The 22,793-nt window shown below is 38.0% G+C and overlaps 2 protein-coding genes across 4 annotated transcripts; one reads left to right on the top strand and one right to left on the bottom strand.

Moving 5' to 3' along the window:
* Positions 1-3,390: 3,390 nt before the first annotated feature.
* Positions 3,391-21,368, top strand: LOC129266230 (putative N-acetylated-alpha-linked acidic dipeptidase). The gene is made up of 13 exons (XM_064105657.1): positions 3,391-3,482; positions 4,557-4,658; positions 5,122-5,207; positions 6,229-6,348; positions 6,726-6,808; positions 7,353-7,416; positions 8,419-8,486; positions 9,073-9,155; positions 16,583-16,673; positions 17,895-18,153; positions 18,896-18,977; positions 19,701-19,796; positions 20,480-21,368. Exons 2-13 carry the CDS (start codon positions 4,561-4,563, stop codon positions 20,661-20,663), a joined length of 1,314 nt encoding a protein of 437 aa, XP_063961727.1. The 5' UTR covers positions 3,391-3,482; positions 4,557-4,560; the 3' UTR covers positions 20,664-21,368.
* On the bottom strand, positions 9,969-15,933 carry LOC129276243 (uncharacterized). Of its 3 annotated transcripts, none has more exons than XM_064100920.1 (3): positions 14,593-15,933; positions 14,147-14,445; positions 9,969-11,116 (listed from the first exon to the last, which is right to left on the bottom strand). In XM_064100920.1, the coding sequence occupies exon 3, from the start codon at positions 11,023-11,025 to the stop codon at positions 10,114-10,116; it is 912 nt and encodes a 303-aa protein (XP_063956990.1). In that variant the 5' UTR covers positions 11,026-11,116; positions 14,147-14,445; positions 14,593-15,933; the 3' UTR covers positions 9,969-10,113. The 3 variants fall into 3 exon arrangements, with proteins under 3 accessions (XP_063956990.1, XP_063956984.1, XP_063956999.1); XM_064100914.1 differs by having other exon boundaries at positions 9,969-11,105; XM_064100929.1 differs by lacking the exon at positions 9,969-11,116.
* Positions 21,369-22,793: the final 1,425 nt, after the last annotated feature.

Here is a 22,793-nt window from a genome sequence, read left to right as displayed (position 1 = left end):
TGGTATGAACAGGGGTAATGGTGTAACGAGGCGACTATTTTGAGAAGGCCAGATATTGCGTATCAGGCAGAATTTATCTATAAAAAAAAAGTTGCGAGCGAGCGAAGCGAGCGAGCAAAAATTTTGACCTTTTTAATAAAAAACTCCAATTTTGTGATAGATTTTGACATGATATCCAGAGAATAATATATTTCACTCTTCTCTCTTTAGATTCCCTTTTTGTGGTCTGTACGCCACTGTGAACAGGATTCTGTGCGGCAGTAGCGTGAAGAGTAAAAAAAAAAAAACCGAAGGGCGCATTATAGCACATGTGCTAAAAAGCTGCTTTATATAAGTCCCGAGCGGGCGAAGCGAGCGAGAAAAAAATCACCTTTTCCTGAGAATCTAACTTTGAGCTATTTTTTATTCAGTAAATAAAATCATATCCTACACTTTCATAGTTTCCTTTGCTTTTCTTTCCCCCTTTTTTGTTGTTCTTGTTTGTAGGACTTTTTGAAGCCATGGCCCAACCCTTCCATACGCTGTGCTGTGCGGCTGGGGTCCGGGGCGGAGCCCCCGGAACTTTTTGATATCAAAGCCATTCAAACCTCGCAGATTGCCGCTATTTTAATCAAATCGCGGGCATATACAGAATATAGCTTAATTTTACACAACACATTTATTCAACCCAGTTGCGTAATGACCCATATATTTTGAGGGAGCAAAACATTGCAATGTGGGAAAAATTTGTAAAAAGTCGCCAGCGTGCAAAGCGAGCTGGGAAAAAAAATGCCTATTGAAATTAAATTCTAATTATGTGATATATTTTTCCATTATATTCAGCAAATAACACCTTTTATTGTTTCCATTCATTTCATTATACGTTGTCTCATATAATTTATTTTATTTCCTCTTGGGTGTGGAACCAAGACCTCCCCCCCGCCTGTCTACCAGTGATTGAATGGGGGGGGGGGGGGGGGGGCGTTATAGAGCCATTTGAAGGATATAAATGAAAAGCCCCTACTGCGTGGGGTGTGGGGTAAAGCCCCGGTAGATTATTTGCATAAAATTTAGCCCCGCATTTAGCAAGCTTGAAGCACAATGTTGTATGCAGTCCATTAGCTTTTGACTAATTACATTCTACCTTTGTTTCCCGCAATTGTTTGCCATTTTGTCATCTTTTGATTTATTTCCCACTGTGCTATTGCATTACATAGGCCTATTTCGGAATGATTTGCTCTTTCTCAGATGTTCTTCTTTCGTACATTTTCTCGCTTTTCTTCCTTTTCCATTTAAAAAAAGTTTTTTCTTCGTTTTCTTTTTACTTTTCCCTTTCCTTTTCCTCCTTTCCTTTTCCCCTTTCCTTCCCCTTTCCCTTGCTTTCTCCCTTTTTTTTTTCTTTTTCCCGTTTTTCTTTTTTTTTCCCGGTGAAATCCGCCAGGGGGGGCAACTTGCCCCCCCCCTGCCCCCCCGCCTGTTACGCCACTGCCCTCCCTTCGTACAAAGCCCCCCTGAATTTGCCGAAAGGGTGCGTTTGGAGCGTCAGTTCACGTCGCGTTGACTAGAACACCACCGTTTGTCCAATGCCCCCTCCCATGGTTTGGCCGAAAGGATGCACTGGGACTTTATATGTAAAATACGCCCCACCCCCTTTTTAAGCTTCACCGAGTTTTTAATTTAAATTTGAGGTACGTTAACTGTTTAGTTTAGTTTTGTTTAAGATTTAGCTATCACTTTCACAACTGGTTATTAAACCAACGGTTATTAGACTGAATGATGTTGGACTGATTGTATATTGGACCAACTGGCTGTACACCAAGGGATCATAAACTCATTCGGACGATAGCCTGTTTAAGATAACTGTTTGAAGGTTAAATACAAATTGAAACTCGGTGTAACTACTCAGAATAGCTGGCGGATTGTAAAAACAAAATCCCAAGCATCCTTCCAGCAAACCAGGGACCGTTGGGGTTTGGAAAAAGGATGGGGTTCTCTTTAACACGATGCGACGTACCGTCCCCTATCACTTCGGTACAAGCCGAATCACTTATACCTTAATGTTATTGTATAATGACTTGGCAACTTAAAGGAGAATGAAACCCTTGAAACCAGCTGAATCCATATCAAAGAGAAAAATCAAAGAAACATATTGTTGAAAGTTTGAGGAAGATTGAATGAATAATAAGAAAGTTATGAGCATTTGAATATTGAGATCACTAATGCCATGTAGATCCTCCCATTGGCAATGCGACCAAGATCTGTAATGTCACACACGTACAACTCCCTCATTACTTTAGTACTTATTTCACTTATATTCTCACTTTTATAGAGTCTATCACAAGGTGAGGTGTTCTCTTTATGAGAGGACAAGTACAGAGGTTTCACAACATTATATCATTGATGAATCGTTTGTCATATGATTAGAATGAGCAAAAAGAGATGTTTTGGGGTATATTTTCAGCGTCCAAAAGGGGAGAGTTGTTCATCTGTGACATCATAGATCTTGGTCGCATTGCCAATAGGAGGATCTCCATAGCATGAGTGATCTCGACATTCAAATGCTCATATGTCTTCTATTGCTAGTCCTGTTTTACTCAAACGTTTGTTGATCTTATTCTTTGATTCTTCTGCTTTCACAAAAGCTAACTTGCTCCAAGAGTTTCATTCTCCTTTATTAATCACATACAAAAATACGACATGGATAATCTTAGGCATGTCCGAAGTACAACCGAGCATTCTAACAAATATTCATTATTTAGTGATGAATCTTAGACTAGAAAAAAGAACGTGAAAATGTATACATTACCTAATACAATCAGTGCAGAGCATCGCGACACAATGACTTAAAAGTACACTAATTGTGAAAGTTGTTTATTAAACAGTTAATACCCCTTTCATAAACCCAATAAAACCCAATTATGCGGCTAATAGCAGCATAATTTGGTCGTAAAATCAGAGGAGGACAAGAGTTATCCGCATTATTCTGATGCTGCTATTATCCGCATAATAGCGGCATCGGGACAAGATTTTGAGTTTATGAACGTATTTCCAAATAATGCGGATAATTGCCATGGTGCGGTCACAAGGTCACCCTTTTCCAACACAACCGCATCGGAGGGGGCGTGTCCAGTTGTCATGACGATTATCCGCCTTTTTCAGGACGGGCGCTCGTAAAAATAATGCGGATAATTTTCGGAGTTTGTGAACGCAATTTTTATTGAATTATCCGCATTACTCTTAGGCGGCTAATTGGAGGATAGGTTTTATTGGGTTAATGAAAGGGATATCCGGCTACTACTCAAAATAGAATACATACCATCGTCAAGTGTATATCTCCTAAATATAGCCTACTAGCATTTAACATTGCATTTCTCTCCCAATTAACCTCTGCGCAACATCCGTTCAGAGGCTGCATATCGCATAGACGTGAGCAAGACTGTAGATATTCTTCCATCTATTCCAATACATCCAATCGGTTACGATGACGCTTCACAGCTCCTCAGGTAAGTGCACAGGTGACGATTTTTTAACATTTTAGACTATCAAAGGGCTTATTGTCGTTGTTTTAAATAGGCAGACTACACAGTAAAAAATACCACGCTGTTTAAAGCAGTCACTCTAACAAGTTGTTTAACCTTTTACACAATTGTAAATTCATGGGGGGGGGGGGGGGGAGACGCCCCTCTGCCATTGGCTGCTGTTCAAAATTTGAAAATCGGAGGGGGGGTTTACACGTCCCCCATACCCAGAGATCGCCTCCAATGGATGAGTGGTATCATTTGCATATCAACATAACAAACAAGGGTTGAAGATTCCTGGCGAAAGCCAGGATATATTTACAAGGCAATACTAAGGTGACGTCATCCTTCTTAATGGATAACGGGTAATAATAGAGTTGCACGACCTAGCAATTTCTTTCTATTTGATATTGTTCCCTTTTCTTTTTCTTCACCTTTTAATTCAATAAGTGATCTTTAAAAAAACACTAAATTATCACAGGGATGGGGGGGGCAGTCATCCATATCTCCCTGTAGAACCGCGCGCCCGTGCATCTTCACATCTTCGGTAGATTTCATACATCTAGCGCAGCCGACAGTGTATTTAAAACGCCGTATTTGTAGATGTAACTCACTAATCTTCATTGTATTTGATACAATACATTTATTTCAATTACAGAGTGAGCCCTAACGTAGAATAATTTCTTTTAATTTCAGGTGTTTCATATATATCTTGCCATTCGTGTCCTGTAATTTTCCGTTATCATATTGGGCTATGCTATTTGAGCTCGTTATGACTTTTTATTATGCATTTTTTTATGTGTTCGATTATTTTTTTAGCTGGCCAGACTACTCTTTAGCGGAGAAATAATGAATGAATGAATGGATAAATGAATGAATGGATAAATATTAAATTAATAGATATAAAAATAAAGTTAACGCTTTGCGCACTGCAGGAAAGTACGATTTTGCCATGATCCCATACACTCTATTGGTTGAATGTTAGTTGTATCTTTTGTATCACCCTTTTTTTTATTTACTACACTTATATGGTAACAGCAACTATATATTTTTTTAAAGACGTATGGGAGGAGAGGAGGTAGATAGTGACTGGGCAGGGAGTCTACCTCTGGAGAATGGTTATCGATACGGACCTGGATTTGCTGATCAGTATTCTAACATGTAAGAATGGTTTTCTTTTAAGAAGTTAATAAGCTGTTGTTGTTTTCATAGAACAGAAATAAAACAGAATTGAAGCATTTATAAGCGTGTGAGTGTTGGTTTATTTGAGATAGATGATGAAATATATATATATATATATATATATATATATATAGGTAAATAAATAGATACATGTAATTACAAATACAAAGGGGGAAAACAATCTTTGTTGAATACGTGTGTGCCAGTCAGGAAGTTGAATATACATGTATTGGGAAGGGGAATGGGATGGTCGGGGTCGGGGCGCTGTCCCATGAAGATTGTCACCATTAAGTAGTTGTCATTCTTCTACAGTTAACATAGTAACAGCCGGAAACCAGTGCTTTTCAGCATATCAAAACCAAGGATATCAAAACTTAACAACTTTCATTAAAAAATGCTTGCATGCATCATATTTCAATGTCTGTTTTTTTTTCTGATATAGGTCTGTTAAAATGTCTGTGTTCACAAAGAATGTTCAAGGTTATGCATGGAACGTTATCGGTGTTATTCCCGGCAGTATCGAACCGGGTAAGTAATTTTCGACCTATTTGAGTGTATTTTAATTTTATGCAGTCCATGCTTTTCCCACGATGACGCGACATTTGCTCCGGCGACAATTGATTCGGGCTTTATTTGTTTTTTTTATATACAGGGTTTGGGTTATGGTGGCAATAGGGTTTTATGTTATGGTTAGGTTTAGGCTTAGAATAGGGATGTGTAAACACCACCAGCACGCAGCACCCCCGAAAAGCCTTGGTGGATGCTTCAGCACCCCTGCTTTCCAGGGCCATGCCGTTTTCTTTAGAACAAATTACGAATAGAGATAAACAGAAGGAGAGAAAGGGTGAAGAAGAAAGAACAGTATTGGAAATAGTACGTGTGCATGCTTGGTCACGAATATATATATATATATATATATATACACAGTCATTTTTTATTTCATTCAAATCGTTTGAATTTAGAATGCATATTATATTGTGGGGAAATTACAATTATCAAGGACCCAAACTTTTTTGATTAGTGGGATATATATATATATATATATATATATATATATATATATATATATATATACGATGAAATAACGGAGTATGTCCCCCGTCACGGAAAGAAAATAATAATCAAACTAAATGAAGAATAGTCAAGGAATATTTGAGCATTCTTTGACTATTCTTCATTTAGTTTGATTATTATATATATATATATATATATATAACTTCTTTGATACGTTGGATATATATATATCCATCCCACTTATCAAAGAAGTTTGGGTCCCGTGATAATTGTCAATTCCCCCAATATAATATGCATTCTAAATTCAAACGATTTGAAAGAAATAAATATTGACTGTGAATAGTGACAAGTAGAATGAGATTTAGATTAAAAACTTGTGGATTCTAAATAAAAAGCTATAAGATTTGAAAGAAAATCTCTCGAAATTTAAAAATTTATCAGTTAATCATTAAGATTAAAAATAAATCAAATATTACATACCCTTGAAATTTAGAGTGTATACCTGAATTTATCATGAATGATTCTTTCGTTGTAGATCGTTACGTGTTGGTTGGTAACCATCGTGATGCATGGGCGTTCGGTGCCCTAGATCCGTCTAGCGGTACCGCTTGCATGCTAGAACTTAGTAGAGCTGTTGGCGTCCTCGTCAACAACGGTGAGATTACTTGAATGCGTATTCACTTTTAAACTCTTGTTTTATGATAATAATGATGAATGGCATAACTACAGGAGGGGGGGGGTCACAGGGAGCACACGCCTCCATCGGCTGGTGGGAAACATAGGGAAAAAAAGAGAAGAGGGGGAACGAAAGAAAAATACACATTGTGAGAAAAGGGGAAAATTTATTTTCCAAAATTAATAGGAATGAATGGAGAAATGATAAAGAAAAACGAAAATAAGAAAAAAAGGAAGGAAAAGTATGAAATTGAACAGTAAATTCACTCGCACTCCGCAGTGTTATATGACGTGAAACTTCATAATGATGTGACATTATTCAAATTATTCATTTTTATTCATGTGAATGTTTGGTAGGATGGAAGCCTCGTCGTAGTATCATGTTTTGTAGCTGGGGTGCTGAGGAACAAGGATTGATTGGATCTCATGAATGGGTTGAGGTATGATCACCATCATGATCTTAGAAAATAGTATTTCTGGAAGCAAACGGACCATCACTATGCAAAAGCTACGTATATAGTCTAAAAAATATAGCATTTGAGTTAACTACAATCCATAAATGAATTTGAATAAATTAATAAAGGATGATTGACTGAGAGATAGACGATGAGTTGAGGTGGAATTGTATAATTCAACCAATACGAAATATGAAACGTTTTTGTCAGGTTTTTATTTTTAATTTGTCTAAAATATGAAGATTCTTGGGGAAAAAATGACACCTAAATATTTTTCAGCTCCTGATGACAAAGCAAAGTGATGAAGAGGCATGACCTACTCATTTGTTTGGTATCAAATTCGTCATAATAGCACAAATATTTCATAAGATACAGTACATTTTATGTTGTTTGGCAATTGTCAACTTTTGTTTGAATTTCCTGGGTGTATGTAATCTTCTGGCCTCAACTATATATATATATATATACAATTATATACATATAAATAACAGCCCCGTGGCTCTATGTTTTTATATTGTCATCTTTTCAGGAGTTTACCAAGACACTTGGTATACGAGTTGTTGCTTACATTAACGTGGATGTATCTTTGTATGGTGAGTTGTTAAAGACTGATTGCAATGATGTATTATGTGATTGAGAAGTAATGCATTTATTTTTATTCTAAAGGCTCCATGATACAATGTAGTATACATTCAGGAGGTACTAGTTGTTAATGAAGTCAACGCACTGAAGTCATTATAAGCGACAGACATTCGAAATAATATATATTTATATGATAGCCATAATATGCAAAACAACCATTGGTTGGTTAAAGAGGAGTGGTTTTAATTTCAACCTTCTAGATGTATTAAAACAAATCAGTCAAATTGACTAGATCAGTGCATCCACTGGGTGTAACTGATATGTCTAGTCACATTTCTGACGTATATTCTAGTCAAAAAACCTTTTTTTGTGTAAAATACATCTAGAAATTAGTGAAATATGACTAGAATAGCAGTTGCACTCAGCTGACTCGATTAACTAGTCATTTTTGACTGATCTATTTTAAGAGTGATATATGTACACTGGCGACATTCATAGTAGGGTATTATTCAATTGCCCTCGATATGCTCCCAGTCTTAGATTATTGTATATTATTATTCAGATGTAGGGTTTTAGAGGCGCAGATATTTTTTGACGTCTTGCGAGGATGTTTCAAAGAGACAAAATATTAAAACTGATTTTTAACGTGCATGCCTATGAAAACCATGCAATATGGAAAATATTGGATGAAACAAATATTTCGCCCCGCCTACAAAATTCAAATGCGCATGCACTATACGCTAGCGCATCTTTACACAAATTTCTTTAAAAAAAATGACAATATTCAGTCGCCATGCTCATGATTCACAAGATTGACATAAAATACTGAGTAAAACATTTTTTTTGCTTTATTGATTTATGTTTAGCTTTGTGGGGGTATCTGAATATTAATAATAATATTGGATGATCAATTTTCGTGGGATGCGTAGAAATATTTATCTAGAGGAATATCTTCTAATTATGATCTTACCATATTCTTTCCCACCCTCATTCTCACATTCTTCTGATCATAGGGACCTGGGTACCTGACATTGTTGCTACGCCCAATCTTGCCCGTCTGATACGAGAAGCATCTAAAGTGGTATAACATCTTTTTTTCAGGAAACGCTTCGAGTTTGTATTAAAAAATCACAAGAAGAGCATGACTCAAACGGGAGCTAAACCCATATATATATATATATATATATATATATATATATGTATATATATATATATATATATATATATATATATATATATATATATATATATATATATATATATATATATATACACAAATGTATGTATCTTAGACGTGGGAATCTTAATGCACCATATCGCATTTTAAAATATTTGGGAGAAGGTTGGCAATTTTTTTTGGCAAATTCGAGTTTTATCTCCAAAAGGAGCTAAATCCAAAAAGTATTATTCCAAAAAGGAGGTAAATCCACTATATGGTCATATAAGGACTTTTAGAATGTTATCCTCGACATATTCCTGTAGTTGAAAAAAAATCAGCTTGTTACCAGACATCAAGTCAAAACTAATGCTCTTGGTCTAAGAGAAGTTTTAGTGATGTCCAGAATAGCTCTTTTGCATTTAAAGGGTATTAAGCAACAATTTCCCGAATTAAACTCGATTTAGCCAAGAGACGGACTTGGGCCGTTCTTATATTTAATTGTGTCTAGATACCTGATCCTGATGGCAGTCGTCAAACTGTTTATGATACCTGGAAAGCACGAGGTACACTTAATGAGGACGATGAGCCATAGTGAGTACCAACCCCTTAACTAGACATGTGTCCGAATTCTGGGCCCCGTCTTACAATGATTTACGATTGTTCCAATCAACCATAACTATGGAAAGTCATCAATGTCATCATCTTAAAAGCATGTTTGTTCAACACATTTTCTAGATAAAAATTATGATGTCCATTCATGAATTAAAAAGTTGTTTTGGATATTCAGTGTGCTTATCTTTGTTTACAAAGGACATTGTTCAAATTTCCTGAGGAAAAATTATGACATTGATGGATTTGCATATATAGACTTGAGGTTGATCAGATCAATCGTAACTCTTTGTGAGACGGGCCCTGAACTCCAGCTTAATTCAAACGAAGGCCTATTAGTCTGGATTCAAATAATTAGAAGCTTGATAATTACACTGGGTTAGATTGTTATAAATATTCTTCTCCTCCGAATTATGGGACAAGTAATATCAACTCCCAACACTAATACCTCATTTCGAGCGAACGAACAAATGTTTTTTCACAGTTATGGTTCATTAGAATAATTTTGGAATTTAGCAACGTAAAAAAACCCTTTGTAAATTCCAAAAAGTAATAGCCTCGTAAATCAGTCGTCTCTTCCGTTATTGAACGATTTATATATTATATGTTGGTTACATTATCGGAAGAGTTTATTTTCACCCTTTTCAATATTATTTTCCTCCTATGTGTTACAACGTCGGAAAGTTAATTTCCTTTCTTTATCTACCTCAGGTGACAAATACTGAAAAAAAAAATAACAACAATGACAAAAGATTGAACATGTTTGGTCAGAGCTGGGCAATGATTATTAGTCAGAGCTGGGCAATGATTATTAGCTCGCTGTTTATTCAATAGACTCATATTTGTTCAGAATGATATGAACATTGCAAAGTATGCATAAGCAAAAACACAGCCAAGAAAATTAACTCGACAACAATGATAAAGGATTGGGATTTGAAGCTTAAATCCCGAGGGATTGTGAAGGAAGAAGATTTGACGTTGCGTCCGATTTTATGTATGTGTCCCTGGCTTTGTCTGACTTCCAACGACCATGTTGTGAAATCAGAAAGGGAGAAACTCGATTGTTACTAGCGGATGAAGCTCCACCCGACCGGAGACTGTGCAAACCGAACTTAGAGACGTCGGGAACAAGGGGCTTCAACGCCTCCAGGACAATCTCGCGAGTTCTGGTGTAACTTAGGCCGTGAGAAGTGGCGACTAGACCGCGTTTGGAACGAGCAAGCCTGCGAATCACTGGTAGGTGAGAATGAGGAGGATCGCCTAAAGCTGCGAAATATCGCTCGGCTATAATGACGGGACAGGTCGGGTTGGATGTCCTAGCAATGGTAACATCTCTGCCTTGGCGGAATTGATCGGTTTTAGAAGAGGGTAAGTGTAGGACTAGCCTGTCATGATGAAGAGTGCAGTCCTTCCTTCTTATCCTGCTAAGGTCGTCGAAGCGTAGGAATCCAGCATAAGAAATGAAGCATATAAACAAAATGCGTAGATCAGCTAAAGATGCATTGAGCTGACCGTGTGATGCGCGAAGATGGGACAGGATTTCTGGTGTAACAGGCTCCTTACGACAAACAGGGGAAGAGTGAGTCCGGTTATACCCCTGCACTGCTGTTTTTACCATAGGGTCATCTGTGGGTGAAGGAAGGCCTGCGAGACTGTGCGCCCATTTCACTGACGCGACGAGGGAATCTGCTAGAGTCTTGGCCCCGCTAACGGAAGACAGATGGGAAAGGTATAGACAGAGGTGGTACGCTTGGACTGGAAATGTGGGTAGAGATTTGGAGCTCGCCCACTGGACCCATTTGTCCCAACGGGATTTGTATTTTGATGTGGTAGATGAAGCTTTGGCAGACATGAGTAGGGATGGAAGAACATCAGCGGCTAGGCTGCGTAGATGCGGATCGGAGATGGAGTCTTGCTTGGCGGACCATGTTTCTGAAAGTTAGCTCATGAGAGCAAGAAAATTAGACAAAATTAATAAAAAGAAATCAGTCGAAAGACTGACATACATACTGTACAGTAAGCAGAGTGAGAAATTTCAAGAAACAAAGTAATGAGTAGAACCAAAAGCTGCTTAATACGTACTTTTTCAAAAGTAGGTATCCAAAAGACCTAGATTTAATCAAAAGAATAACAATGCGACAGGAAACGAATAAGGAGGATGCAAGGCGCCCAGTACCTGACTAGTGTACGAGACACTAGTACTCGGAGGCCACGAAAAACCCCCATATTAGTTCATGGAGGAAACGTGGTTGCGTCCCAGGGTACCGAGCGAGGGCGCACTCCCTTGCTCCTTGCTCCTGAATACTAAGTAATGCAAGTTTGACCAGGGGCGGGGGGGGGGGGGGGTGAGGGAAAAGCCGTAAGAACAAAAAAAGGGGGGGGGGGTGGGAAGTCGAGCTAATAATGCTGAGCCGAGAATGGAAAAGATATGCTTGTTAGCGCAACGAGAAAACTCGAAATACGCAGTTACGTAAGAAACACAAAAGGAACACCTTGCGTTGGATACCGAAAAGAAATTCCACTTTCCTCCTATGTGTTACAACGTCGGAAAGTTAATTTCCTTTCTTTATCTACCTCAGGTGACAAATACTGAAAAATAACAACAATGACAAAAGATTGAACATGTTTGGTCAGAGCTGGGCAATGATTATTAGCTATCGAGAAACGCAAAAGAAGGCATAACAGGGTAAAAAGTTGCCAGGAACTTAAATTGACCTAAGCAAGGTGTGATTACAATGCAAGCAAGGGCTGCACATCACCTAGGCATGCAAATCTGCCTGTATATCACAAAACGGGGGGGGGGGGGGGTGACTAGGCACGCAAATTGGCCTGGATAGAATAAATAGAGATAATGATAGGTACGCAAATCAGCCTCGATAGAACAAAATAATATTATTGGCCCGCAAATCGGCCTGTATCGTACAAAAGGAACGAAGGGCGCACAAATCGGCCTGTATAATGCAAAAAGCTAATATCGTAATATGAGTACTTGATCATGATAAGGACTCGTTTGCTTCAAATACAATTTGGGCAATAACCCAAGTCAGCAGAACAAAAACCGGTGTTTGAAGTTCTAGGCGAGCGCTTAAAATCGTATCGTAATGCTAGGGTAAAAAATGACGGTTGCTCGCAAAACACATCTTTGTCTTTGTGCAAGGAGGAGGGAGTAAATGAAGCATTTAATATCCTCCAATCGTGAATGTGCGCATCAAAATGGATGCCGTCGGGGCAAATGAAAGGCCAGAAATGGGAGGTAGGCCAACGGGGAACTATCAGCGTGCCGACAGCGCTACAAGCAGCCATGCGCTTTATTACTTGAATAATGAACGATACTGGCGGGCAGAGGTAATTGTTTTCAAATTCCCAATTTTGACAAAATGCGTCCACGGCGGAAACGCCCCGGCAAAAAAATCTTGCGTTAAAATTGGGAAGTTTGGCATTGTGGGGGGAGGCAAACCTATCGACTGTATGTGGCCCCCACAAGTTGTCTACTTGTGAGAAAGAATGATCGTCGATAGACCAGTCGTCATAATCGCGATATTTACTGATCTTGTCTGCTAAAATATTTTCTCTCCTGGGTAACCATTCCGGTGAAATAACAATATCGTGCAACTGACAGTAAGAGAAAATATCAAGCGCGATACGATGAAGATCGGACTTAACACTACCATGGTTAATGATTCGAGGCACGTTGGAATTATCAGAGAACCACTTGATTTTTTGGTTAAAGCAATGGCTGGAAAATGCTTTGAGTGAGCGATAAACAGCGGTCAATTCGCGCCAAGTGGAACTCTGAAGTTTCTCAGAAGGTGACCACAAACTGTGGACGCGCAGGTGTGAATGATCTTGGACATGAGCACCAAAACCAAGATCGCTGGCGTCAGAAAATATTTGCATGGTCGGTACAAGGCGATATGAAAATGCAAATCCATTAAGCGAAAAAATGTTGGCAGACCAAAAAGCCAGTTCATTGAGCACAGATTCGGAAATAAAAATCAAATCGGACCATGAAGACCGAGATTCGATTGCGCGATAAGTTGCGCGCGTCATCAATCTCGCCACCGGACCGAGAGCGAGATTCATTGAAATGACGTGTCCGGCGAATGAGGCCAATTTTCTCACTGGGACAGGAGCAGCAGCCTTAGAAAATGACACAAGCTCGTCAGTGCTCTGAACTAAGTTTATTAGTTTCGACTGAGGTACAAAAATCGAGCGTGATGGTGAATCGATGAGGAATCCTAAGTAAAGAATTCTACTAGATGGGTTCCAAGCACACTTTGCTTCATTGGGAACGAAACCGCTGCGCCGGATAGTTTCCCTTACTACTGCCAAATTTGCTAAAGCGGATTCATAAGACGGTGAAATGATGAGGCCGTCATCAATATACATGTAAGCAATTATACCATGTGAACGCCAGTGGTACACTAGTGGCCTTGTCAATTTAGTGAACAAATAACATGCGCTGTTGAGCCCAAAAGGCAGTACAGTGAATACATAATAACGTACTACGGAATCAGAATGGGTCCAAGAAAACCCTAAAAATTGCTGGTGGGGGGGAAATATGTCGACATGGTGATAGCCGGACTTTAAATCAAATGAGAAATAAAATTGCTCGGAACCAAGCACTTGCGCAATATGAGTGAGATCTTCGTATTTAAATTTAGATTGTGCAACGAACTGATTTGTGTGACGTAAATCCAAAACTAGGCGTAATTTTTTGCCTTCGGCAACGGTTAGAGGGTTACAGCAATAAGGGCGTTGCTTTACTTCTACTGCACATCTGTTTTGTATCAATTCAGAGATGGCACTTTCAACAAAATCTGGGTGATCCAAACTGGACTTGTTATTCTTGCTATAAAATGGGGGAGGTACTTTATCAAAAGGGATTTTATAACCGTACTCGATAATATCGCAAACAAACTTGGAAGCTTTTAATTCACTTTTCCAGAATGATAAACATTTTCTCAATTTACCTTGCACGCCTGAAGGCGGGTCGAGAGATGAGGCGGGTGGGGCACTAGAAGGGGGCCTTGGATGGCTGTTGCTGGTTGACGGCACTTCTAGCGGCTCGCAGAGCGGGGCAGTTGGGGCGGACGTGACCGGAGATGCCACACTGGAAGCAGATGCGGGTTTCAGAACGGTAGGGGTTGAAGCGACGAAAAGTCCCAGGCATAATGCGAGGAGGTACAGAAGAGCGGGGGGCCCGGAAGGGGGGCTGAATCTTCGACTTTTTGGCTGTTTCGGCCCTTTTGGTGGCTGCAGCCTTCTCCGCCTGAAAATAAATCGCATATGAAAAAATTAACAATGCATGAAGAAATGCACAGTGGTATAAAACGCAGTCAAGTATTGCTAAAATTCGTATGAAAAATTTGATATATTTTGTTAAAAATAAAATATTCTGGAATTAAAAACATATTACCTTTCTGAGACGTTTTTCGTCATCGGAATTCTCCGCGAGGTCGTCTGCGATATACTCTTTGACTGTGGCCCAGCCCAAAGGGGAGCGGTCTGCCAGGCGAATCAGTTTCTGCCTCTGAGTAAGGAGGGCGGATGCCTCGAGTAGACGCTCCTTTGCGGCCTCGATATCGATATCCTGCAGCGAATGTAGAGCGTCGTCAATGCACTGAAAAATTTTCTGGGCGTGGTCGTATTGCTGCTTGTTTCCCTCACTCTTGAAGGAGGGGGAGCTTTCGGGCTTGGCAGATTTCCGGGAGGCAGAGTCCACCTTTCGTTGAAGAGCCTGGATGGCTTGTAAAATGTTGTGAGACGTGGCTGGGCCGGGCGTGGTCTCGTCCACGTCCATGCCGCTATCTTGACGGAAAAAATACGGTAGCAGGGCTCGTAGAGAAAATCTGGAGCTGGTTTCCAAACGTGCGCGAGCTAATAATGCTGAGCCGAGAATGGAAAAGATATGCTTGTTAGCGCAACGAGAAAACTCGAAATACGCAGTTACGTAAGAAACACAAAAGGAACACCTTGCGTTGGATACCGAAAAGAAATTCCACTTTCCTCCTATGTGTTACAACGTCGGAAAGTTAATTTCCTTTCTTTATCTACCTCAGGTGACAAATACTGAAAAATAACAACAATGACAAAAGATTGAACATGTTTGGTCAGAGCTGGGCAATGATTATTAGCTCGCTGTTTATTCAATAGACTCATATTTGTTCAGAATGATATGAACATTGCAAAGTATGCATAAGCAAAAACACAGCCAAGAAAATTAACTCGACAACAATGATAAAGGATTGGGATTTAAAGCTTAAATCCCGAGGGATTGTGAAGGAAGAAGATTTGACGTTGCGTCCGATTTTATGTATGTGTCCCTGGCTTTGTCTGACTTCCAACGACCATGTTGTGAAATCAGAAAGGGAGAAACTCGATTGTTACTAGCGGATGAAGCTCCACCCGACCGGAGACTGTGCAAACCGAACTTAGAGACGTCGGGAACAAGGGGCTTCAACGCCTCCAGGACAATCTCGCGAGTTCTGGTGTAACTTAGGCCGTGAGAAGTGGCGACTAGACCGCGTTTGGAACGAGCAAGCCTGCGAATCACTGGTAGGTGAGAATGAGGAGGATCGCCTAAAGCTGCGAAATATCGCTCGGCTATAATGACGGGACAGGTCGGGTTGGATGTCCTAGCAATGGTAACATCTCTGCCTTGGCGGAATTGATCGGTTTTAGAAGAGGGTAAGTGTAGGACTAGCCTGTCATGATGAAGAGTGCAGTCCTTCCTTCTTATCCTGCTAAGGTCGTCGAAGCGTAAGAACCGTAAGAACAAAAAAAGGGGGGGGGGGGGTGGGAAGTCGAGCTAATAATGCTGAGCCGAGAATGGAAAAGATATGCTTGTTAGCGCAACGAGAAAACTCGAAATACGCAGTTACGTAAGAAACACAAAAGGAACACCTTGCGTTGGATACCGAAAAGAAATTCCACATCCTTTGTATAAATATATATATAACACAATAATGCTGATGATGATGCTTTGATTACCAATAAAGTTTTTATTATTCACTCGAATTTTCGACGACCCTCCGTCTTTTTCAGGAGTTTACAATGTGGTATCAACATGATATTTCCTTGTAAATTCGAAATTCCTAACTTTGCCAAAACTCCATAGAATGCGTGTTGTAAGACAGAATTCAGTGGAAAATAATAAGTCCAGCACCAACATGATATTTCCTAAGTAAAATTCGAAATTCCTAATGTCTCCTAAGTAAAATTCAAAACTTTGAAAAAAACTCATAGACATACGTGTTATAAGACAGATTTTGGTTTAAAAAAAACTTAAGTCAGAACTTTTGTACACGAGTCAATTCGAAAACGAATGAAAAAAAACGTACACAAACTCTTTGCCTGTCCCGAAAGTCACTGCTATTACTATTACCTGTATGTATTTATACTTTCAGTATCGGTACTCCAGGGTCGGGATCAGACCATGGTTCTCTCTTGCACATGCTTGGAGTGTCTGCATTGGATGCATTATATGACTTTAATCGTGTGAGTATATCTACTCTAGGTCCGGCTCCATGACATTTGCTCCGGCGACATTTGCTCCGATGGAAATCTGGCACGTTGATAATTCCAAACATGAAATCTAACCTCCAGAACTAAATCAACGCTGTTCCTTTACATTGCACTGTTAAAAACCTTGATTTTAAAGAAAAAAAAGGAAGATTTTGCAGAAAGCGATAACAGAATCATTCTGTAAATTCATAAAACAGGAATCTTTCTGCAATTTAACAGAACAGGTCTGTTAAAAAAGGGGAAAAGGGTGTTTTATTTAAGGAAATTTGTAAGGTTCCATACACCAAATACCAATTTCCTGTAATTTTGCATGATATAATGTAAGATTACGCAATCTGGTAAGATTACAGGTGTTCTCGAGACTCTGCTGCAGGAACTTCTTTTATTTTAAGGATACATTTTCTAACAGTGTATCTTTACATTATTCTGGACCAGAAACTCTATTACAATCCAACACTTTATACCCTCTGGGATATTAAGACCGGAGCAAAATCGCAGGAGCAAATATCGTGTCACCTTTGGTCCTCACAATGTAACTATCGTATTAGTTTTACCAATAAACGAAAACTTTCAAACAAAAATAATAAATATTGTTGTTTGTATACGTGTAGTTCATTCCCCTAAAAAAAACTGAAGTGTTGATTGGTGCACATGATGGGACAACACAAGTAATTTTACCCCGGTGTCTAATTTTGGTTGTATACCTTTGTTGGTATTTTTACACTCTTTAATGTTACTTGTGTTTTTTGTTCAATGTATACCCTCAGTGGTAACTTTATTGTTGTTTATTATGAGCAAAAAAAACATACACAAAACACAAAGCAAACCGAGAACCTCTGAGAAAAAAAGCATATCCGTACATTAATTTGTGGGTTTAAAGTATATTCAAATAAGTGGCGCGTGTATACATCTTTTTAAAAATTTATATACTTTGTTATATTTGTATGTTTTATTGAATCATAAAGTCATAATCAAGGTAAAGTCAGCACTTGGTGTGAAATCGGCAGCATGATCAGACTATTGAATCTTTTGTCTGTTTTGTTTGTTACATTTTTCCCGATTTCTCTACTATTATGTCCATGGTGTTAGGTGACCTTTGACATCTAATTCGTGCTTTGCACATTATTTCCCCTGGATCCGCCCTGCATAAAGACCCATCTCATTTTCTTATTTCCTCATCTCTCAATATCTTAGGAAGAAGTCCCTATTCGAGGGTATCCTATGTACCACTCGGTGTATGAGACCTTCGACCTCGTATCGAAGTATTACGACCCATCGTTCAAGTTCATGCTCGCTATTGGTCAACTCATCGGCGAGGTCATGAGGCAACTCACCGATACCGTCATCATACCCATGGACGTTGCTGACTACGCCAGCGCGGTTGAGAAATATTTTATCCAGCTAAGAGATGGGGATATTGGATCAAGGATGACGCAACAAGGATTATCCTTTGGTAGATCTAATATGTTGGGCAATTCCATGAAATATGATCGTCAAACGTCTGATTTGCGGCGTGCGAAAGCTTTAAAGTGCCATCGTCTTCTCCAGATAGCACGTTTCTTCGGTTGAGTTGGCGAGATACAACGTATCTCGCTATGCTCACGTACCACTTTTCTTAAGTTGGGTTGGCGAGATATAATGTATCTCGCTATGTTCACATACCACTTCTCTTAAGTTGACTTGTGGAGGTACTAATGTATCTCGCCATGCTGACGTAATAGTTTTATTAAGATGACTTGGCGAGAAAACTTTGAATTTCGGACCCTCAGGAAGCTAATTTGCATGTTCTCATTTTTTCACTACTATGAATCAAGAAGGCATTAGTTCAATCTAAGTTTAGTTTATTGCTATTATGCACAACAAGATAGCATAACAAATTTATCTCTACTAAACATATAAACAAGGTTTAACATTTTTTTGGCTCAGTCTCTATTGAAATGCATGGCTTCATTCGCGTCGGAACTTTCGTCACCTTTCGTTTGTTCGCTATTTAAATTGCAAAGGGTAAAAACACAGAAAATGAATAATGTATTAGTCTTATGCCAACTACAAATCAATTTTTATTTTCATGACAACCATTAGGATTACGGCTTTTTAGCCGTAAAAACTTTTAACAGTATTGTGCAAATTCATTTGATTGTACTCGAAATGTTAATCAAAGGTAAAATTAGACTGTATCTATTCGTTATTCTCAGAATACATGGAGTCGGCGGTAAATAATCTGACTACTGAGGCATATGCATTCAAAGAGAGATTAAACAATCTTGATCTGAACGAGTAAGTATGAAATCTCAAGAAATATAAAGTTATATTTCTTTTTATTCATGACTCGATTCATACTTGAAATGATCTTATCGGAAAGGGAAAAATGTAGATTAAAAAATTATTTGAAGGATATTGTATTAAAATCTGTAAAAAATTTTGATTTTCAATTTAAATGTCGAATTTCTTACTAGCTCGCTTTGATTTTTTTGTCCGTCCCATGATTTGTCTACTCATTACGTCTCTATACCTGTGCTTAAATTGTTCTTTTCTAAATGAAAGGCCATGATGATAAAAGTGCCACACAGACCACTATAATCATGCTGATCAAACTAACATTAACACATGAACGATTACTATTTTGACAGGTGTACCTCTGCTTATGTTATTGTTATCCTTGATTTCATATAGGCCTATAGCCTTGAAATACTTCATGCATATTGTTGAGACGTAAACATGTTAAAACAAACAGTGGCGCATTTCTCTGATTTCTATCTCCGTCTTATTTCTTCCCCTTTCTTTTGCAATTTCTATGGATGTATTTTTCATTTTCTTCACTCTGTACCATGTTCAAACGCATTCATCCGCCCTTCCGTTTCTCCGTCTTATTTCTTCCCCTTTCTTTCGCAATTTCTATGGATGAATTTTTATTTTACTCTGTACCATGTTCAAACGCATTCATCCGCCCTTGCCGTTTCTCACTCTATTTTTCCCCTTATTTCATTTTAACCTATTTAGTATATTAGCAGTTCGAGCTGTGAATGACCAGATCATGTATTTGGATAGGATGTTCATCAATCCCATGGGTCTCAGCGCGGAAAGAAAATATGAAAAGTAAGTCACAAACAAAACAGGGTACTGGCGTACAGATGGAGTAAGGGGGGGGGGGGGTCTTGGGTAGGCCATGGAGCCTAAAATGTTTCACGAAAATAAAAAAAGGAGGGAGAAAGAAAAACGAAGGGGGGGGGGAGCGAAATGAACAAAAATTGTGAAACATGAATATTGTTAAAATCTATCACGACGTTAGACTTTTGCATTAAAAAGGTGAAGAAAAAAAATGTTTTCTAATAAATCTTAAAAAAAGCACCCTAAATTGCATGGATTTAAGATAAATCCAGCTTGACTTTATTGATTATTGCTACTGTCAATCTGTATTTATTTCAAATCCATGTAATTTAAATCATGGAATTCGACTTTTACAAGTAGAGATTTCATTTTTCGTATTATTAGCATTATATCATTACCATCATTATTGATATTATTATTATTATTACTATTCAAATTATTATCATCATTATCATGATCATGATGATCATAATGATCATTATCGTTATTATCATTAGTACTATTATTATTATTATTATTGTTATTATATTACATGACGGCAATATATTTTTATTGTTTTTATTGATATGGGTTTTCATTATCATCCACGCTGTTCTTCTTTTTTTTTATTTACCAACATCATATGTCTTCTCCTCACCATTTTCACTCTATTTTTCATTATTTTTTGACAGACATGTCATCCTCGCTCCCAGCAGCAAGAACTCGTACGCCGGGGAAAAGTTTGCGGGTATCGTGGACGCCATGTTTGAAATTGATATCAATCCCGATCCTGAAAAATGGGAATATGTAAAAATGGAGTTGGCTCAGGTCACCTATTTCATCCAGTCAGCAGCTTACATGTTGCAACCCGTTTGATAATGAGTAGATGTTCATTTCATACTTTAATGTTATACATTGCGTTTAAAAAGTTTACATGTACGCTTTGAAATAATCCTATAAAATGATCTATTTATAATATCTTGCAAATTTTTTCCACATTTATGTATTTTTTACAGTCCTCTATAAGCGAATGACGATATGACTGTCCACAAATCTTTCCGCTTAGTGAGCACCACTTTTGAAAAATATTCGTCAAAAATTATTTGCGCAAAATTTGAAAACAGATGAATAAGAGTAAATGTTTATCATGAGAGCATTGGCTTTAGCTAGGAAGATTGATTTGAAGATATCTTTTGCCATTTTAACTTGTTTCATTGCCCAAAACATTCCTTCGAGCGCCAATGTGCCCTCTCTCCCTTCCACACACCTAACATCGTGATGATATCTGCTTCACATGTAGCAGTGATTCGCATGAAATGACCAAGGCTTGATTTTTCTTCGTTGTTCATTGTCATGCCTGGGAAAAGTGTGGAAAAACAAGTATTAGATGTATTATGAAAATATCTTGAAATGAAAAAAAAATAATAAAAGACAATTCTGGAATTGTCTGAAATAAACACATGGTTTTGTTTCATGTTCTGAGATCCAGCTAGCACGAAAAGGTAACAGCTGTGCTAACTAATGGTTAAAATGTTGATTTTGGTAGCAAAGTTGTTTCCAAAAATAAAATGTATGTACAGCACGGTCAGTTCGTTTTTCGCCCTTTTTCTACATGTCACAGCGAGAAAATTAGCATTTTTGAGCAAAGCGATTTCTGCGAGCCATTACAAAAAATAGAACATTCTGTCAAAATTTTTACTTCCATTTGATAGATGAGACCAAACCCCAAACTATGTGTGACAAATTATCACCATATTGTATTTTTCAATTCCCAGGACTTTTTCTAATTCAAAACCTTTTTATTAATACGCACTGCAGAAAGAACTGAATATAATTATTTGACTTATACTAGACCAGGACCATGTGTTACAAAGTGTTGCGAATGATCCGATCAACCACAACTATGGACGGCCAGCAACATCAATATCTAAAATGCAAGTTTCTTCAAAATGTTTTCTTGATATGATGTATATTCATAAATTCATCATTCTTTTGAAAATTCAATGCGATTCTTTTTGTTTACGTAGGAGATTGTGCAAATTTCCTGTAGAAAAAATTATGGTATGGATGAATTTCCATACAGTTGAGATTGATGGTAAGACGGGGCCCAGAAGAATTTTGATTGATCCAATCAATCTCAACTGTATGAAAATCCATCCATACCATAATTGATTCTTCAGGAAATTTGTATACAGTATCCTTAATAAACAAAGAGAAGCACTCTGAATTAGAAATATATATATAAATATATATGAATGTGTGAATATACATCATATCTAGAAAATATTATGAACAAATTTGCATTTTAGATGTTGACGTTGCTGGCCATCAATTGTTTAAACTAATTGATTAATGAGTAGAGTAGAGTGGAAAATTATCATATTTTGTCGTATGCGGAAAAGAATATTCCCTTATTGTTGGAATCAATGAATGTTTAAAATGTTGAAACTTTTAACAACTTGTTTAAAACTCTAAACAATATTTTGTTAGATTGACGGGCTTAAACAAAGTACTTAAAACCTTAAACAACGTTTTTACAGAGTACTGTTGCAATTTGATCATTATCATTATAGTTATCATGTTTATTCCTCTAATCAGGATCACATCAAGGGAATTTAATTTAACTTCAACTGTTTACCCCTAAACAAGAGTGTCGCTAAGGCGAGCACAAGATACGCCCGCCTGAAACGCGGAAAATTGAGTTATTGGCCAAGCAAGAAAAGTGGAAGGTGGCGACTTCACCTTTGACCTTCTGACCTCAAAATCAATAGAATTGCTGGGATCTATGCTAGTATCATACACACCAAATTATATGAGCCTAGGTTAAGTTCAACTAAAGTTATCGTGTTAACAAGGACTTCAGAAGGGTAAGATGAAAACATGTCACACTGATCTTGACCTTTGACCTTAAAATCAGTAGGCTTCCTGGGATTTATTATAGTATCATACATACCAAATTATATGAGCCTAGGTTAAGTTAAACTAAAGTTATCGTGTTTACAAGGA

This window comes from Lytechinus pictus, chromosome 1 (genome assembly GCF_037042905.1).
Source record: "Lytechinus pictus isolate F3 Inbred chromosome 1, Lp3.0, whole genome shotgun sequence".
In the NCBI taxonomy this organism is placed as follows: Eukaryota; Metazoa; Echinodermata; class Echinoidea; order Temnopleuroida; family Toxopneustidae; genus Lytechinus; species Lytechinus pictus.
This window is presented reverse-complemented; position numbering and strand designations above follow the sequence as displayed.

Coding starts and splice junctions, on each gene's coding strand:
- LOC129266230 (XM_064105657.1), top strand. CDS start 4,561: ATGGGAGGAGAGGAGGTAGATAGTGACTGGGCAGGGAGTCTACCTCTG. Junction 5,208..6,228: donor TCCCGGCAGTATCGAACCGG/GTAAGTAATTTT, acceptor CTTTCGTTGTAG/ATCGTTACGTGTTGGTTGGT. Junction 8,487..9,072: donor TACGAGAAGCATCTAAAGTG/GTATAACATCTT, acceptor AATTGTGTCTAG/ATACCTGATCCTGATGGCAG.
- LOC129276243 (XM_064100914.1), bottom strand. CDS start 14,615: ATGACGAAAAACGTCTCAGAAAG. Junction 14,446..14,592: donor ACGAAAAACGTCTCAGAAAG/GTAATATGTTTT, acceptor ATTTATTTTCAG/GCGGAGAAGGCTGCAGCCAC. Junction 11,106..14,146: donor CCCGCCTTCAGGCGTGCAAG/GTAAATTGAGAA, acceptor GCTAACTTTCAG/AAACATGGTCCGCCAAGCAA.